Source organism: Peromyscus eremicus, chromosome 18 (genome assembly GCF_949786415.1).
Source record: "Peromyscus eremicus chromosome 18, PerEre_H2_v1, whole genome shotgun sequence".
In the NCBI taxonomy this organism is placed as follows: Eukaryota; Metazoa; Chordata; class Mammalia; order Rodentia; family Cricetidae; genus Peromyscus; species Peromyscus eremicus.
The window spans coordinates 21,573,408-21,594,538 of NC_081434.1; the positions used below are offsets into that span (position 1 = coordinate 21,573,408).

At 36.4% G+C, this 21,131-nt stretch overlaps 1 protein-coding gene across 1 annotated transcript in view; it reads left to right on the forward strand.

Annotated features, from left to right (window-relative positions):
• Positions 1–21,131, forward strand: part of Acss3 (acyl-CoA synthetase short chain family member 3) — a 199,845-nt gene that overhangs the window by 105,262 nt on the left and 73,452 nt on the right. The window contains exons 8-9 of the mRNA XM_059245803.1: positions 9,288–9,368; positions 9,453–9,548. Of these exons, the coding sequence (XP_059101786.1) occupies positions 9,288–9,368; positions 9,453–9,548 (177 nt within the window). The remainder of the gene's footprint in view (positions 1–9,287; positions 9,369–9,452; positions 9,549–21,131) is intronic.

Genomic DNA, 21,131 nt, shown 5'->3' on the forward strand with positions numbered 1-21,131 from the left:
GGGACGTCTCAGGAAAATCCACAGAAATAGCTAGCCTGACTCTTGGGAACGCATAGAGTCTGAACCAACAACCAGGGAGCCTGCATGGGACCGAGCTAGGCCCTTTGCTTCTATATGAGACAGTTGTGTAGCTTGGTCTATTTGAGGGACTCCTGGCAACGGGAGCAAGAGCTTCTCCCTAGTGCTTTGGCCGGCTCTTGGGAACCAATTCCTTATGTTTGATTGCCTTGCTCAGCCTGAATACAGGTCTTATGGCAGCTTGATATGCCATGCTTTGCTGATGCCCATGGGAGGCCTGCCCCATTTCTGAGCAAATATAGAGGAGGGGTGGATTAAGGAAGGCAAGGGGAATATAGGGGCAGGGAATGGGAAGAGAGGAGGGAGGGGAGGCTGTTGTTGGGATGTAAAATAAATACGTAAATTAAGCTGGGTGGTAGTGGCACATGCCTTTAATCCCAGCACTTGGGAGACAAAGCCAGGTGGAACTCTGTGAGTTTGAGGCCAGCCTGGTCTACAGAGTGAGATCCAGGACAGGCACCAAAACTACACAGAGAAACCCTGTCTTGAAAAATTAAAAAAAAAAAATAAGTAAATTAAATTTAAAAAATATTTGCAAATATTTGGTACACATCGACATCAGACCTTTATGACACTTACTTTAATATACTTTATAAATATCAGTGCATGCTTTAGAATACATCCCAACTGCTCTCCTTCTACTCTGGCACTAATCCTAGGATTTGACCAAGGCAGGCCTTCAGATTATTTGCTGAATGAATTTTCTGTAGTCGGTCTGTGCCCCAGACTCGGTTTGCATTCTTATACTCCTTATTTCATTTTAAAGGTGTAATAGAAAAAATTAAATGTATTAGAAACTTTAAACACAAGAAAGATTTGTGGGTTTGCAGTAGTGAAACATGGACATAAAAATTTTATGTCACCGTGCAGCTTTGTTACTTAGAAAAATGATATTTTCAAGTATTTAAAGTGTTTTTAAACACTCTTTCTTGAGCTGGGGGAAGGACTCAGTGGGTTATTCACTTGTCAAATAAGTTTGATGACTTGAGTTCAATCCCCAGAGTACACATAACAAACTGCCAGGAGAGCACATGGGTCTGAAATCTTGGGGTTGCCTTTCTTTACCTGGAGGTGGGAGGCAGACCGAAGTACTAGATGGTCACATATCTGGGAGCTTGGGAAAAGCACCAGTGAACAATAGAGACTGTGTATCAAATAAGGCAGAAGGCAACACCAGAGACCTTCCCTCTGACCACTACACATGCTCTGTAACTCATGCATGTCTAGACCCACATACACGCACACACACACATCACACCCTGGCCCATATTCTGTTTCTTATATGCATATGTAAGGTCTACAACCTTGGAGTTGACTGGGAGCTTCATGAGAGGTCATCCTGTCCGCTGCTGCCAATATTCAAACATCTATGCCTGAACTACTTCACATACAACTTAGTTTCATGGTGGACTTCATATTCTGTTTGCTTTGCATGAATGCGTTCAACCGAGTTTAATAGTGATCACTTCTCTCCCCACTCAATTTTGCTACCTCTGAAGGAGTCTGGCAATCAGAAAAGGGTAAAAAAAAATGTTCCAGGGCCAAAAATAAAAATGAAGATAAAAGAGTAAGAGGCAAGAAAAAGCAGAAGGGAAGGGCTGAAATAAAAGGCAGGGAAGGAAGGCTGTAGATAAAGTAGATAAAATTGTGATGGTATACAGACTGTTTAAGTTGACCAGTAGGCTATTTCTTTTGCCTACTAATTCTCCAACTCCCTTCAACATTCACAGCACTCTTGTAACTTTTGCTCCTATTATGTAGACTTAGTTTTCTTCCCTGCCCCAAGGGAACACGTGAGTGAGAGAGCAAGAGTAATACACATAAGTGAACATTTTTTTTTTCATTGCTGGTACAATTCTTGCAGGCAAAATGCTGAACTTGCTACATCTTAGCTCCTTATCTCAGAGTTGTACAGATCAATAAGACATTACACAGCTGCTGAAGAATCTTCCCCAGAGGTAGTCTCAGAGTCCTCAAGGAACTGTGGCAAGAGATTTTGTAGTTGATGAAATATCTCAAATGGAAACATTCCGTCTTCTCTATGATGCTCCACTAAGTTCTACAACTTGGAAGGAGTTCTCCTTAAAAGGAAAAAAGAAAGTATTTTTTTTTCTCCAAACCATGGTCTTGTTGATACAGCTGTTTACTCCACTGTTTATTTTGTTTGCTCAGCACGTGAACTAAATGTCCAGTCTATGGAATACACAGTGCACTGTCCTCCCTGCACTCAGTGTGGAAGAGGAACCACCCTGATGGTGATGTCAGTGCCTCACCCCAGAAGGAAACCGACTCTTCCTCCCCCAGCAGCCATCAACTGCCAATAGCTCTGGTGGGTGTTGAGCCTCATAAACCCAGCCCCCATCCACTCTAGAACGTTGACTAGCTTGACTTGTGCACGTCTTGTTCAGGCAACCACAACCTTTGTGTGTTCGTAAGAGCAAAGACCAAAAGATGCTATTTCATATCAATCTTCCTGAAAAAAATTTGTCTCTTACCAAATTCTTCTTTCTTCCTTTATGTTTCCTAAGCTTTATGAGAATGACGGTAGATATAGATGTCACATTTTGGGCTGAGCACACCACTTATTTTCTCTACTTTGAACACTCTTACTCATTGATGTTGACTGTGAAAAAGAAGCTTCTCTGTTGAGGATTGAAAGACATTAATCTATTGGTATACAGATAAGTACGTAGAAGATAGTTTTATATTATGTCCATTTAGCAAAATAATAAAGTAGACTCTCTTTTTGAGCTCATGACTGCGCTCATCATGGGTTCTTGGCTAGGTTTACAGTGCTAGGTACAAGTTTGATTCTATGTGGTGGCTTTAAATCTAATCAGAACTTGGTTGGTTACCCCCACAACATCCATGCCCTTGTTGCACCAATGGCTATGTCTTGCCAGGATTGTTGTTGTGACTCCCAAGATTCACAGGTAGATATAATTGTGATGGTATACAGACTGTTTAAGTTGACCAGAGCTATTTCTTTTGCCTACTAATTCTCCAACTCCCTTCAACATTTGCCGATGTATTTCTTTTAAATACAACGTGCATTTCTCAGTGCTTTCTTGTTTTAGAACAGTAATGTGTGTGTGTGTGTGTGTGTGTGTGTGTGTGTGTGTGTGTGTGTGCACAGAGGTCAAACTAGAGTATCAGTTCCATTAGAGATAAGTTTACAGGGAGTTGTAAGCTGCTCAAAATGAATTCTGGTAACTGGACTCTAGTCCTCTGGATTAGCACTAAGTGGTCTCAATCACTGAGTGATCTCTGCAGTTTCAGCCTTTAAGATTTTTATAGGACAATTCAAGAACACCCTACAACACACACACACTGTTTGGGAATAAGTACTCAGTCTCACTGCACATCCCAGCCTTCCTTGTTCTTGCCCCTCAACACTCTTATTCCATTTGCACATTTCCTTCTCAAGTTGCAGCAAAAGAAACTATGTGCATTTCCTAAAGTCTCATTTTTTTCTCCATTTAATGTTACAGTTTAGGTAAGTCTGTGGCATTTCGTATCATAAAAGAGCATCCCATTAAATTGTAGTAATTAAGGTACTCTCTGTGATGACTGCTCTCATTCCTGGGTTACAAGTAACTATCCTTTACTTTTATGGAGATTGAGTTTGAGAAGGGGAGGGAGAGGGAACAGTGGTTGGTATGTAAAATGAAAAAAAAAGAAATTTTTTCAATACTGTATAAATTTCTATGTCAAAAAAGTCTATATTTTCATGCTTCTCATTCTGAAACAGAATTCATTTCATGTCTTCTTTCTGGGCAATAAACACTATGATCACATGAAGATTTTTAAGCTTCTCCATATCCCAAGGATTATGTCTGATCCTGGAGAGTCCAGAATGCTGGTACTGTATAGGGCTTTTCAGAGATTTCATTAGATCACTAAAACTTTTACACTTAAGGTAGAGTATAAGCACAAGTGGGAAGTAGTAACAGAAACTCGAAAGAATAAAATACCTTAAACTTGCATTTTAGAGAAGAACATTTTTCTTAAATAAGTACCTTTACCTTAACTACAGTACTCAATAAAACAGTACAACTATCCTCTTTAGAACCAGGCTTGGCAAACACATCTAAAGTTTCAGCTACTTGAAGCTAAACACAGGAGAATCACTTGGGCTCAGGTGTTTGAGGCCAGCCTAAGCAATATAGCAAGAATCACTTTTTAAGAAACAGCTATTTTTAGTTTCTGGTTACTTTTCCTTACTAAGAATGTAATTTGACATTATGATACATAATAGTAGCAAAATTACAGTTATGAAGTAGCAATGAAATAATTTTATGGTTGGGGTCACCACAGCATAAGGAACTGTATTAAAGGGTCACATAATAAGGAAGATTGAGAACCACTGAATAAATGTGTTATTGTTGATATTCCTTTCTCACTACTGAACATTGATCTTTAAAGGGTAATAATATTGAAAATGCCCCATCATATACATATATGTGCTTCTGTTTATATATTCTGTACAGACGTATATAGTTCACATAGTATACAGCACACAAGGACAGAGAAATGAATATATGTATGTTTATATATATATACATATATGTATATAATGAACACATAAAATCAAGTAATAAAGGATGTATTAAGAAGTATAGCATTGTGCATTGTGGGAGGAATGTGTGCTTATTGTGTGGGTGGTGAACATGGTATTTTATATAAGATTTTTCTAGAATTCCTCATTCATAAACTGACAAACAGTAACTTTAGTATATGAGAAAGCACTCCATGAGCTGTCAAGGAGATAAACATATGAACATATATACCCAAAGTTGAGGAGATGTGGACATGAAGCCCCACCACTAAGAAGCTAATAGCTGTAAATATCTGACAAGCAGGATATCTGATAAGTGACCCATGTGGGGATCATGATCTACAGATTGAGAATGGCTGATCTAGATAAACTTTATCCACTAAACCCTTCCTGGTTGTGACTAGCACCTAATAGGTGTTAAATTGAATTGTTTCAGTATGATTTACATTTTTACATCAGTTTATTTTGAACTTTATGAAAAGAAGACTTCCATACTGCTAATGGCTTATATAGGTGTCACATAAGTATTAAATATTTGAAGAATTAATTTGTTTTGAGACGTCTATATGTGCCAGTCTGATTCATTAGTGATACCAGGCATGTTAAATCATTTCTTCCAGTGTGAACTTGATTTGATGATCTTGGATAGTTCTCAAATTTACTGTATATAATAAAAAAGTGACAAAAAAAGAACGTTATTTGAGAGTTGGTGATTTGAGAATGAGTTCTGTGTTCTGAGGTTGCAGAGCTTTCTCTTTCATGTGCAATTATCATTACCTGAAAACCATAGTTACAGGCAAGAACCAAAACATACTCTCTTCCTGTTTTATTAGCAAATTAATATTTAGAATCATGTCTTGTAGAACCTAATATTTCTTCTTTTGCTTCTGAAGTCTCATAAAATACACATAGGGAGAATATGAGTCTGTATAGTTCCATATTTTTACATCATTAAAAACTCTCAGATGTTTAAGGTCTATTATCTGAATATTTTAGCAGGCCTGGCCAAACTGCACAACTATAGATGATTAATGAACTGATGTTGACTAAACTTTTAAGATCCATTTTTTAAGGGGGGGACTAATGAACAATTAAAGCAGAAATCATGGCCTTTGACTCTTGTTCAACTCCATTTCAGTTGTTTGTAATAAGAATACTTGATGATGATCTCTAATTATTTGACAATTCCATGTGCATTAAGCCAGTAAAATTAAAAAAATGGTAATTTATAGAATGAAGGAAATAATATTTAAAAACAAATTTAGGCTGGAAGTGTATCTCAGTGGTAGAATCCATGCTTACAGATGCAAGTCCCTTTATAAAAAAATAACTAAGTCCATAAATATTAGCAATTACAATGTAAATGCTTTTTTATCCATGATTTGATTAAGTAGCTCAGACTTATAGTTTTCCTTTTTTTTCTTTTTTGGTAGCATAGGTTTAAGTATTGAGTAATAATATAATAAAATGGTAGGCATCATGTCAAGAAGTAGTCATTTGATAAATAGAAACTTTTAATTCATAGTTTAAATTTGTCTTCTAAGTTTTACAACTGCATTAATACTTAGTTATGTATCACAAGCCTTTTATTCTTCATAATTTCTAGTTAGTTCATTTTCCCATTTAAAATTTTGCTCTGTTATGACAAATAATCCCTTGATACAATGCAGCAACACTAAGATAACATTTCAATCTTTGCACACGGAGAATTCTAGTTGGTGCCTAACTATAAGCTTCACACATACTGGCTAGTGTGGATGATACTGGAAGGTACTCTGAATGCTACCAGAGGAGAAAGGTAATCATCAGTATCAACAACTATAAACTCTGTGACCTACAACAGTGACCTGCCTGAAGGATATACTGATGCATTAGTGGAACAAAGTTTTGGGTGTAACCAACCACTTTTTGATTGGAGTTAAGGTCTGTTCCACATGATGGAACCCATATCTGACACTGCAGAAGTGGCCAACAACCTGGCCCTAGATATGTCCTAGGCCTAGGATAAAGACCAATAGAAATATAACAATAAAATTATTACTAATGGCACTCTGCTATGTCCGCAGAACAGTGCCCCACTCAACCCACATCCAGAGGAGCTTGCTTCTTCTTGCAGTAGGTGACAATTAACAGAGGCCCACAAATGGACAATGTGCTGAGACTGAGGGGATTTGGAGTAATAGTCCTAAATAGGATAGCTCCAGCAAACCCCTCCTCTAGAGGCTGGACAATCTACACTGAAGAGGGGATGGAAAGACTCTAAGAGCCCAGGTTAGTGGATGACTCCAAGGGAACAGCATCTTCCAGAGACAATAGGACTGATGCACATATGCTCTCATAGAGACTGCAGCAGCATGCTCAGGACCTGCACAGGTTCAAGCCAGACAGAGTCCCAGCATTGAGAGTGGGAAATGGACACAGGCTCACACACCTAGCTATCTGCAACTGATACCTACTAGTATAGGGAAAACACGTTTTCTCCAATGAGTCTCACTGGATATATCAACCACACTCCAGAACAGGCCCCATGCCTATATGTAGTTAGGCAGCACAAAATGAACTCACTATATTTTTTGTGGACTTTTTAGTTCATTTTGCTTTGTTTTGACTTTTTTGTTTCATTACTCTTTTGCTTCATTTTGACATTTGTTTTTGGGTGTGTTCTTATTTTCCTTGCTGTCTTATTAAGTGTTTGGATGAGGGAGTGAGAGAGAAAACATAAATTGGGTAGGGAAGGCGTTGGGGAGAATCTGGGAGGAGTTGTGGAAAACATGATCTAAATATATTGTCTTAATGGAATTCAATAAAATAAAAAAGACTGCAGTGAATATTAGGCAAAGTACTGGGTTCCACATATTGATGCTTCTTCAGATAAAAAGAAAAATGAAAGACATTTTATGAACCCTCTGTTTTCAAGAATCCCAAAGTACCAAAACTGCTCTCATAAAGCATTTTTTCAAATAAATAAAATAAAATGCTGTGACAGGTATAGTGAAAAGAAACCTCTAACACAACATAACTGAAGTCATTGCTGACATTAAATAGTGCTCTCTACTACAATATATGAAAACATACAGGACCCAAAAGAAACTGGATGGTGTTTCCTTTCCAAAAGACTAAAAGATTTTTAGGAAAGAGTGTTTGAAAAACTGTTAATACCAAATACATTGAGTTCCTGGACCATAGGAAAACACATTTTAATTGAAACTAATTAGCAAAGGAAGACGGGATAGAGTTCATCTAGAGTATTTGGATTTGGTGACTAAGTAAGTGCAAGTAGAAAGCTTGCCTGAAAGAAGCTTATAATATCGACTAATAAGTGCATGTAGAAAGCTTGCCTGAAAGAAGCTTATAATATCTAACATTTCCAAGGTGAACCAGAGAGCCAGCTGCATGTTAACTGTATCATATAACATAGAAAATAGCTCTCAAATGCCAATAAAGCTGCACCTGATTTTTGCCAAGAGACCAGGTGTTGGTGGTGGATACAATATGTTCCACAGTTTGATGCCTGCACTTCGTTAGAGGCACCCTAGGAGAGCAGTAATGGTAGCAGCTATTGCAAAGTCAGCCCCCCCCCCCGGCCATTCTCCTGAATCATGCACATGTGTTAAAACTACAGGGTGATACAAAAACTGTACAACTAAGAGAGCATCCAATAATTAGGGTGTTTATCCTTTTGAGGAGGATAATGTTCTGGAAAGAACAGTTCTTATGGTAGGCTCAAAGATGCTTCGAACTTCGAAGGGCGTGTGAATTTCATATTACTGTTATTACTCAGTAGGCATTTGCTGGCTTAATTCGGTAGCCATGTCTTATTGGCACTGATGATCACTAGTGTTTATAATGGTATAATAAACAGACCTAATTATTATATTTATCATTCATTTTTATCTTGATGACTCATGTGCCCAGTGTTCAAATATTAATTTTATGTTGAGTTTGATAAGTTTCCAGTGTTAAGGGAAGATACTGGAAACAGATTTGTGAAAACTGTACATAATGGCGTAGTAATGCCTTGATTTGCCCCAAATGCAACATAAAACACATCTGTTACCCTGAAGGCTAACTCATCAGGATTCATTGTTCATAGTTCTGGAAATCATCATTAAAGTATTGTTCAACTCCCATACCATGCTATGTGATTCCCAGTTAGCAGTGTAATCAGGTCTTAATTAGAATTCGACTTTGTTCCCTCTAAGCAGCCTAATGTTATCATCATTAGGAATGGATGTTCTTAAGTTGGTCTATATTTTAGGCCAACTCATTTAACATTTTGTTCATTCAGTTTGAGTAGGTTCCATTTCAATGTTGAAACTGCAACATTGATACTGTGTATTACTGTTAAAATTGCTTTACACATTACTTTGTGAGGTTGTGTGTTTTCCTATACTGTTAAGGATGTCATATAACAATGGTTTTCTATAAATGGAAATGATGAACACAAACCTCTGGGTTTTCTATTAGAGAATCCAAAGAAACCAAAATTTAAATACAGTTATATGTAAGACTATGTATGAGTCAATGTAATTTGTAGTTTACAGGTTAGTGAATGATTTGAATCTCTAAATTTTAGGGTAGATAGAGTGAAAACAGTGACTCTTCTCACATGTTTGGTAAATTTTAACTTCATTTTATCTCTCTCTTTTAGGGTGTGGTTAGACCCACGGGGGGATATGCTGTAATGCTGAACTGGACGATGTCTTCCATATATGGCCTCAAACCCGGAGAGGTAATCAGGGTTTTACACTTCCACCACAAGGCATGTTGCTGATTAAGACATGCATTTTATTATCTTTTTTTTTTTATTTTTTAGGTATGGTGGGCAGCTTCTGATTTAGGCTGGGTGGTCGGACATTCCTATATTTGCTATGGGCCTCTTCTACATGGAAACACAACGGTTTTATATGAGGTAACAAAATAGAAGTGATACTATATACAGGACCCTTACTTTACTGGAATCCAGTTCTTGATGAGTAGTCCTGGATAGGAATAGTGAAGTTTGGCTAGCAGCAGGAAACGTTATAGCTTCTTCGGTTCAAAAGGTTATTTCAAATAGAAAGGGATCTAAAAGAAAGTCAATAAAAACAAAATTATGGAGAACAATATTAGAATCTATCCCAGGAAGTCTTGAAGTGGTAGTATCAAAGGGATATGGATTTTAGATTCCTTATCATAAAACAATCAACATAGATTCACATTTTGGGGTTTTTTTTCCACAAAATCAGTGGATTTACAAAAATATTTTCCCATCTTAAATAAATATTTCCATGGCTTCTAATATCAATTATGAATATAAAAAGAGAAAGAAACCTAGAGTGACTAAATGAAAAGCTAAATGGTAGACAACTTGAAGATTCTGATATAGTAATTAACGTCATGCTGAAATAAGGTTTCTATATGTGTATTAGAGAATGCCCCTCATGTGTCTGTTTTCTGTAATCCTATCAGTGACTCACATGTAGCCATATCAACATACTCAGAGTTTTGCAGTGGTTCTCAACCTGTGGGTCACAACCCCAAAAGACCATCGGGAAAATGGATATTTACGTTACAGTTCATACCAGCAGCAGCATTATAGTTACGAAGTAGCAGCGAAAGTAATTTTATGCTTGGGGATCACCACAACATGAGGAACTGTATTACAAGGTCGCAGCATGAGGAAGGTTGAGAACCACTGGAGTAGAAGATAGCTCTTAGTGAAGGTTCCCTGTCGCTCTGTCTGATGACCTGAGTTCAATCCAGAGACTACACATGGTCGAAGGAGAGGGCTGACTCTACCTGAAAGCGGTTCTCTGACACCAGGCGCACCACAACATAGACGTAAGCATGTTCATATATGTGCACACAAGAAAAAAAAAGCAAATGTAGTTTTCAATGCTTCTTAAACATCTGGGTGTGATAACAAATACGTTATTTTCAAAATTATCATGTAATATGATACTGGTAAGATGGAAAATAAAGAAATCTTTACATACTTTTATGTAAACCGAAATACAATGGAGTGAGTGGGGTTACAGAAATTGATCGGCAGTCAGGAGATCTTTTTTTTTAAAAATATTTTTATTTTATAATTAACTTCACATATTAGCCACAGATTCCCCCGTCCTCCCTCCCCCCACCCCACAGCCCTCCCCCCAATCAACCCCCCATTCCCACCTCCTCCAAGGCAAGGTCTCCCCTGGGGAGTCAGCCCAGCCTGGTAGACTCAGCTGAGGCAGGTCCAGTCCCCTCCTCCCTACACCAAGACTGAGCAAAGTGTCCCAGCATAGGCCCCAGGCTCCAAAAAGCCAGCCCATGCACCAAGGACAGGTCCCAGCTCCACTGCCTGGGGGCCTCCCAAACAGTTCAAGCTAATCAACTGTCTCACTTATACAGAGAACCTGCTCCAGTTCCATGGGGGCTCCTCAGCCACTGGTTCACAGTTCACACATTTCCACTAGTTTGGCTATTTTCCAAGCACGGTCTCAATATCTCTTGCTCATACAATCCCTCCTCTCTCTTGCTGACTGGACTCCCACAGCTCCACCAGGGGCTCGGCGTGGATCTCTGCATCCGCTTCCATCAGACCAACAAGAGATCTTAATGTTCTTGGCAGGCAGGTCACCACAGCTTATTACTCCAGTTCTGTGGGATCTCTCAGACCCTTCTAGCCTCCATGGGCACTTGCACTATACAAATACACATGCATGTTCCTCCCTCCCTCCCCGCCCCCCCCCCCGACATAAGCAAAAAGTAAAAATTAAATTAAAATGCTTTAAAAACTTCTCATAGAGACTAAATAGGATCATTAGTTGTTCATAGCTTTTGTCTCAAATTTTCCCACAATCTCCTATCACGGAAGCAAGATATTGATATACTGCTGTAAAAAATATTCAGCATGTGAGGTGGTATCATCTAACTTTTCCACACTTGAAAATTTGTTTTCAGCTGATATCACTGTGAGAGAAAGTAATAACTTAACCTCCAGGGAAGAAATGGAGAGTTTGGAAGCAGTTAGTTCAACCGACATGCTTTATTTGTATGTTGTATAGGTATCTTTTGATGTTTGAAGAGCTAGTGTGTTTTTGTAGTACTTTTTTAAATCCTCATAATACAATTATGGGGCATATATTTTAGGATTTATCAGGCATAAATTGAAATATCTGACACTGTGGTAGAATGGCAGCTTCTCAATCTTAGGCTGTCTTCCCTATCAGCAGTATCTCACTGTGTGATAAGGAATATCAGATTGAAAACTAGAGCATGTAGAGAAAGGTATCAGATTGCTTACATATTTTGTTGCATTAAGAATTGCTAATTCAACAATTGTAAAAAACATGGGAGGCCATTCTCTAGTCTCAGGAAATTTTCCTGGACTCTCGACCATTTTAAGACTTCCATCATTTTTAGTTGGCTAGTTTGCTGTCCTTGAAAAATATAATAGACTTTGAAACAAGTGTTAAAACATCTCACACTATTACACTTTTCTTACAAGTCTTTTCATATCCTGCAGACTTGATAGACATTTGGATGTTTATAATATAACACATGAAATAATCTTGACACATCTGCTCCATTCTAAACTCTTTGCAGCAGATAATTTTTTTTCTTGAGATCATCATTCCTCTTGAAGAAAACAAAATAAATCCTAACAATAAATGCTTACACTGAAATGTGACATTGCCCATTCAAATGTGACAAAACAGAATTTATTAATAAGTTTTCATGGCTCTTAAGCTGACCTCAGAATTGAAACACTTAGAATAAGAATGTCTAATTTTTCCATTGGCTTTCCATTATTTTTCTTGTTTACTCAAAATATGTCCTAACACTGTCAAGAGAACTTGGCTGTTTATCTTGGAAAGATGTTTTCAAAAACAGTATAGAGGATCTACAAACATCTGTTGTACGACTGACAAGAAATATTTTAATTCTATTCCATAAATTCTGAATTTTTCCCCCTCTTACTTATAACATCTCATTTTTTTTCCTGATCTCAAAACAAAACATCTTCTGACTTATACAACTTCTAACTTTTGGATCTTCATTTTCTCCTATACAAGCTAGACTCCTTGAAAAATGGTCCTCTCCAAGTCATTTCTGCCTCATCCTCCTCCATCTCATTGTAATCTGGTTTCAGTCTGTTTCACTTCATGGAATCTACTGTTCATAGAAGCTTCTACTGACTTCATAAGTGGTAAAGTCAAAGACCTCTGCCATTCTGATTCCATCATCTTTCTCAGGAGCCCTCAGCCATCATGACCAATATCTTTCCCCATTCTTATTTATTTTCCTTTGTCTCTTCTTTCATGAAGTATTGTGTGTGTGTGTGTGTGTGTGTGTGTGTGTGTGTGTGTGTGTGTGATGGATGCACTTATTAAAGTTACCAACAGGATTATGTGTAAATCATTAATAATAGGAGCCAAGGTGACATAAAGGCAGCTGCATCATGAAAATGCACATCCCAGCATGGGTGACAAGTTACAAAACTGAAGCCCTGCAGCTCTTTGTATGACTCACATGCAAATTAGCTGGTCAGAGAATCTCCTCCATCAGCATATTTTTTTTACTGCTTTTCTTTCTTTTACTCTTTTTTTACATATATTTATTTAAAATAGATTTTTCATACACTACCTTCTGCTTACGGTCCCCAAAACTCGTCTCAGACCCTCCCCACTGTCCCACCCGCCCAAATATATTCTCTCTCTCTCTCTCATTAGAAAGCAGTCATGTAAATATAATAGTAGTAATAATAAATAATATTGCTAAATAAAAACAATCAAACCAGAATAGGACAAAACAAAGAAAATAGCTAAGGAAAAAGCACAAGAAACACATATATATGCAGAGACACACGCATTAGCACATGTAGAAATCCGATAAAAATACAAACCAGAAACCATTGTATATAAGCAAAGACTGCCAGGAAAAAAAAAAGCCTAGACAAAGCATTACAAAACAAAAATTCTCCAAAATTACCACTGAGATTGTTCTGTGTTGGCAATCTGCTGTTGGTTATGGGACCTGCCTTTACATATTGTTTGTGTACCTCGTAATGTTTCTACTGTATTAGGCTTGCATATGACCCTTCAAATGACCCTTAGGTTTATATAATGTCCCTCCTTTCACTGTCTCTCTCACGGCTCTCTTCCCTCTCCATCCTTGTTTGATCTTTTGTTCAGTTCTCCCTATCATCATCCATCCATAACTATCTATTCTATTTTCTCTTCCTAGAGAGATGCATCCTCCCCTCCTCTACCAGTCCCTTACCTTTTACTTAATCTCACTGGCTATAAAGTTTATATGTAGCCTGCTTATTGAAGACTTAACAGCTAACATCCACATTTAAGTGAGAACATAGCCTATTTGTCTTTTGGGGTCTGGATTACTTCAGTCAGGATGGAACTTCCTGTCTCCATTCATTTAGTTGCATTTCATGATTTCTTTCTTTTTAAGCATCTGAGTAATATTCCAGTGTATAAATGTACCACACTTTCTTTATCCATTCATCTATTGATAGACATCTAGGCTGTGCATAATTTTTGGCTATAATGAATCGAGCTGCAAGGACCATGTTTGAGCAACTGTCTCTGTAGTAGGATGTAGATACCCAAGAGTTAACTGGAGAATTTTTCCTATCTGTGAGTGTTCGGATGGAATGGTGTCATCACTTGAAAAACGTCTCTATCTCTGTCTGCCTTTTGTGTGGTGTAGTTTCCTACTGAGCTGTGTCTATTGTGGAGCTGTCCACACTGTACTCCAGTGATCTGAACACATTTAGGAAGGTGTAAGGGAATCATAACCTAGTCTTCAGCACAGTACGTGTATTAAGTGTATTAAGGACTTCATTTAGACTTTGGAAATTATATTCAATTCTCTTTCTCATTTGCATCGTTCATCTCCAAAACTGTTATTTTCCAGTCCATATTTCTCTTCCTTTGACCTAAAATTGGATCTATTAGGATCATTTTATTAGCGCTATGTTTCCAGTCTGCTTATATTTCTTAGATAATCTCCTTGCAGATAGGTTTAAGGATTACTATTTTAACCAGGTTTCCCAAATACTTTTTATTCTATTAGACCAACCTTTGTATTTTCAATGTCTTGTCAGACATATGTAGGTGATCCATAAGTACTTTATGCTCAAATGGCATTAACTAGTCACTAAACTCTCTCAGATTCCAAGCTTCCTGACAAAACCTGTTGCCATCCATATACTCAGTTGTTCCGTTAAGGTTACTTCTATCTATGCATTGTTCTTTGTTTTCACACTCTGTTGATGAATATATTTATTTGAATCTACTGTTTTGTATTTTTATCTCTTGGAAGTGTTTCCTCTTACCCATGTCTCTTGTCATGTTTCTAAAATTTCTTTTCAACTGTGGTGAACGAGTATATTATCTTAGCTCATTCTATGTTTGGAATGCTAATATGATTTGTACTGAATATTTTGAATATTTCAGATAATCACTATAGTGAGGATCTTTCAGAAAGCTCATTCTGCCCATCATGTTACTACATTTTAGGCTGTCTCTACCCTGTTTTCTCTCTTCTCCCCTTTCCATCAACTTTTTATCAACAATGATTATGATAACAGAGATTAAATCAGCAACAACGTACAAGTAAACATTCTCGAGTAAGATATAATCAACATTTACTAACCATCTGCCCCAAACACATTTAGCATATTCTAAAAGTTTCCAATAGAACAGTCTTCAAGATGTTGATTGTCTTGTGACATATAAACACATACATTCACAGGTGCATGTCCCTTCACTACTCTTTAGGTAATTTAAAATGATTGAAATTATACAGAATCTTTTCTTTGAACATGTTGGATAATACAAAAATCAGTAAGAAGGTAAATTGAAAATAAAACCATTGAAAGCTAATAAATTTACTTTTTGAATAATCCATATATTACATAAATACTCTTAAGGAAATTAAAATAAATATACAACTGAATGAAAAAGTAGATACATTTACAGTGTGTCATTATTTGTGGGGCACAAGTAACGCAGTGCCTAATGGGATACTTTAGGAAATAGAAAAATCTCAGATGAAGAATCTAAGCGCCCATCTCAAGAAACTAGGAAAAGAAGAGCAAAATAAAGCCAAAGAAGTAGAAGCAAAGAAATAATAGAGATAAGAGTAGACAATAATGAAATTGAAAAGAGGAAGGCTGAAGAGAAAACCCATGAATCACAGAGTGTGTTCTTTTTAAATCAAATTGACCAACCCATACAAGTCTAAATGAGAAAAAGAAGACACCAATTATCAATATAAAAGAAAGAATGTATCACTAATGGTGCAGAAGTTATAAAAAGGATCATAGACACTATGGCCAACTTAAAATGTAAATTTCATGACTTTAGATGAAATGTACCATTTTTTTTCCACAAAATACAATTTACCTATCAAATATGAAGTCAGTCCTTTGAACATTATTATTATTATTAAGAAAATCAAATTTGCAACTGAAAAATACTTGTAAGAAATCTTCAATAAGAGATGGCTTTACTGAAAATTCTACCAAATGTTTAAAGAATTAATAATTCTGTAAAATCCTATCTAGGAGGTAGGATAGGTGTATATATTCACAAGCTGACTAAGCTGACTGAATTTGTTCCAAGATAAAAGTCTCTTTTAATTCTTGAATATCAATCAAATGTGATTTATCATATGTATCTATTAGAATCATAAACTAAAGGATAAGGATCATATAGTCATGCCTATTAATAGAAATCATTTGACAAACTCAATACCCATTTGTAGTTGAGAATCCCAAGGAATAGCAACTACATCCTGAACCTGAAAAGGGCCATTTAAAAATACATAACTCATCATATTTAAAGAGATTGGAAGATTTTTCTCCATAATTTAGACAAAGCAAGGATGTCAATTTCCACAGTTCTAGTTGCCATAGTTATTGAATTTATAGCTAGTTGAATACAACAATATGAAGAAATATAGGGTATACATATCAGATAGGGATGACAAAAAAAAATCTGTGTTTACAAGTAGTATGATTATATATGTGAAAAGTTGCAGAGTAAATAAACATTCCCTCAGCTAATGAATTCAACTCAATTTCTGAAACAAGTAAATGCACATAAATACACAAATACCTGTTGAGCTGCTACATAATAGCAATGAATACTTGGGGCTGAAAGGGGACAATACAGATCCCAGGACAATACAGCTCCTAATCTTCACTGCATCGTTATCCTGAGTAGATGCAGAAATGTAGCTTTTATAGGAACTTAACTACAAGAGAAAATGGAAGAAAGATCCATTGTTTATTTGTGTAATATTTCCTATAATTGCTGACAACCCTGCTGTTTTGTAAATACTTGATATTAAAGCTAAAATATAAAAAAAAATTACAGCTTCAAAGAGCACCTATACCTTTAAGAAGTTAAGTCATTTGCATAATATAAATGACCCATCCTCATCTTCTCACCTACATTTATAATCTTTTCTCTGGTTCCTGACATCTTACTTTTCTCACCCACCACCACAGAAATCCATGACTTAAATGGCCAGAAATCTGCCAGTTAAATGTTTCCCTCTGCTAAAGCTCCATGTTTATTGTGATCCAATTGCATAGTAGTCCTTTTCTCAAGGGACTGACTCTTAAATATTTTGTATTAAGTGCCACAGCTTATCAGTATCACATCTGCTCTGATATTTCAATTTTTGCTTTTCTCAGGCTGACTGAAGTTATTTTTGCTTTACACTTCCATTAAATCATCCAAGTCCCTCCAGCTTTGCAAATGCAGTGCTGTCATTCTGTTAAATTCTGTGGGCAAAGGACATTTGTCATCTCTGCCTGGCACAGGGCTTTCTGAGGGGTAGGCAAAATGAAACACTTTGAAAGAGGGTTAACTGGCTCTATGGACATGCAAAATGCAGGGATAGTTTTACCTAATTGATTAATTTAAGCTAAAATTATTAAGTTAAAAAGAATCTTGATGTGTCTTTAGGACAGCAAATGAAAACAAAAGAATTGTCCAACTTGCGCTGCTCTTTTTGTACTAATTATCAACTTTCTAACATGGTCTCATGGTGTCAATGAGAGAGTGGTTCCAGGATCCCTTGCACATAATAAAACTTACAGATTCTCAGGTTTCTATATGTAGTGGCGATGTATATATGTAAAATAATCATATCCTTCCATACACTTCAACTCCAATTTATATTTTATACAATAAATATATAGTATAAATTCTATAAACAGAGTCATTATTGTATTATTTAGTGAATGATAACAAGAAAAAGTCAGTATGTACAGTATAGATATTATTTCTAACAATTTTGATCCATGGTTATTTGAATTAACAGATCCTGAACCCATGGATATGAAAAGAGAATTGTATTTAGTGTCAGTTTATTTTAGTATTATAAGAAATATTTTACTCAGGAAGCCACACATCTATGTTTAAGCACTAAAACTACAATCTTTATGCAGAAAACATAATTTATTAGAACATTATCACAGTTTATAGAGTGCTAACTTTTCTAGGAAATATGTATCACTTTGCTTGATTGAAGTTTCATTTTTATACTTAGTAAATCATAATATTTCAAAGGTGTAATGTTACAGTGAATTCGTGTCTTAGTATATTGTGCTTCCTTAGTGATGAATCCTGATTTAACAAAACTGATGCTCCAAAGTACTAGGAGATTTGCAGTTCATTATGTGGCAAATCATCTGGAGTACAAGAGACAATTTATAAACAAAACCTCTTTTCCAATGCAAATAGCACACAGCATTTTATTAATGAATAATCAATGAGCTCTTTTATTTCAACAAAGGTAATTTAATATGCTCTAGAATTTAATTAAAGTCTGTAAGTACATTAGCTGATGAAATTAGAAAAAAGAAATAGTTAAAACTACACTAGACCTTTAACTTCTAGATACAAGATTATTACTGCCTGAATGATATACTGATGAATATAATAGACATTTTTTCTTCCATAAATGGACATATCATTCTATAGCTGCAGGGTGAAAACATAACTGAAAAATTCAGCATCCTGTTGTTTTCCACATTCAAAATACATTAATATGTCTCTCATTAAAATGAACAAATAAAAACCCCTATCTCAATTTTTCAACTAGAATGCTGTGAGTAGCAATGGGTACTACTGTTTTCTGCTCTGTTCATCTCTCAATGATTGTCTGCACTCATTAGCGCTTCTGTACATCTTAAAACTTACCCTGTAGTTTGACCTCTTTCAGCCTTTGTCCACAATGACTGTCTTTTCTGGTATCTCATCATCTCCATTTCCCCCAAGCCTGTGGATATTTTCAATCGTCATCATCTTTGGTCACAATATCCACTCAAAATATGATCATCATCCCCTCTCTTTAAAATCTGTTCTTTTTTCCCCAAAACATTTTCCTGTTATACAGCAGATCTCATTTCATGTACACTTCCTCTTTGATTTCTTGAGTGAGACCAACCCCCTTTGCACAGTAGTCCAGTACCTTGTGTTATGCTGACTTGTTTCTTTGTTGCAGTCTTATTCATTTGCAAGTTCTTTTAGTGTGTTTGCTTGTTCATTTCTGCTCTCCTGGGGGCTAGGTGAAGAATCATCTGAGTTTTGCTCAACTTCAAACCTAGTTCTTCACCATCCATTCATTTCACAATAAATAGTTGTTAACAACATTACTGAGTGAAGATAACAAACAATATTGACTTAGAAGTGGGGCTTTTTTGTCTTGGAAGATAAATATGTAACTTTAACATTCTTTTTTTATCAAAGCACTTCATGAATGGCTTATCCAGATAGACTGCATATTTATAGTAAAGGTTTACTGTTATTAGTTCATCAGGATACATTTAGAGTAACTCAATTTTGCATCTAATAGTTAAAACAATTCTTTACAATCCATTTTCATATTCTTGAGAGGAAACAAATAATCAGAACCTCTTCAGATCCCCATTTTATTAACAAAATGTTGATTGAAACAGACCTAACTCCAATATCAAATGGGTGAGGACAGGTGTTTGTTTTGGTATGTGACAAGCTATGTAAGGTAATCAACCTAAGAACAAGCAAAGAAATGTTAATTTTGGCTCATGACTTCAGAGGTTCTAGTACATCACTGTTTTGTGCCTGTGTCAGAGCATTAGTGATAGCAGGAGTGCAGGACAGCAAAGAAATAAAGACAGAGAGGAAGGATTTATTCTCACAGTTTCCCCTTCAAGAGTATGATCCCAATGACCTAACTTGTTTTCATGAGTCTTCACCCTCATCCCACCCACCTCCCATCCCTGAAAAATAAACATTTGTTCCTATGACAAACATCAGAAGGCAGTTGATCCATTCCCATCAGCCTTTGGGCACACATCAGACCAAACTATAATAACTTATTATCTTCATATAGCAACTCTGATGCTTAAGCAACTCTAATATCAGGTATCAGGCATAAATGTATGCCTTGGTATGGTGATTATATGCAGACATGCTTTGGGGTCTAAGTTCTGTTTGTTGCTTGCCTACTTTTCCAGGCTGCTATTTGCAGAAGCAACCCCAAAATAATTTCTCAAGGACAAACAGTCCTTGTAGACCCTGCCTTTGTGTTCATCTTTGCTGTGCACCAGTTGCAAATGTGTGTCTTAACACAGTGTACCCATGCATTGTCTGTGGCAGCAGAGGTATTGAGCAGAAAGACAGTTGACTATTCGTTGCCTAAATTATTACCTAGGTCCAGAGGATAGTATTAGTTACTGTTTGTATTAAATCCATCTTGAGATTAAGCCATAAACTAGTTAATATACTTGCTTTTGACAGACAAACTATCATTTCTACATAATTGAAAATCATTTTTTGGAGCCCTTGAAAAAGCTGGAGATGTAGTTTGGTTGGTAGATTACTTACCTAGCATGAATAAAGCCCAGAATTGGATCCTCAGCACCACATAAAGCCATTATCTTAGGAGACAGGAAGACAATACGATCAAAGTCATCCTCAGATCAATGTCTGAGGCCAACCTGGGCTACCGGAATCTGTCTTATAAGCAAATGAACAAACAAACATGAAAACAGAAAAACTGCAATCCACAAAATAAGTTTACTCTTGCTTTGCATCTGTTTGCTTTCCACAGACCATAGATCTGCTAAGGACAAGTTGTTCTTATAAATTCTTCCACAGTCTCTTCAGGCTTACTGGATTGGATGGTTATTATTGTTAATAATTCAATAATTAACTTTAAAGAAATGCACTATATGATGCCTTATTGGATAGAAAATTGGTTGTAAAGGTAAAGGACTTAACATTCTGAATTATGATGTAGAAGCATGGTCACTTGCCTGGAAATTTTAATATCTGCCTTTATTTATCAATATGATCCTGGGTAAATTCAACTTCTTTAGGAATCTATTTCTCATATACTAAATGAGAAAGTTGACACACACTCTCCAGTTTCCATTTCTGCAACTCTTTTTCTTTTTTGGATCACTGTATTTTTTCATAACAAAGTACATTATTTGGTAAAACTG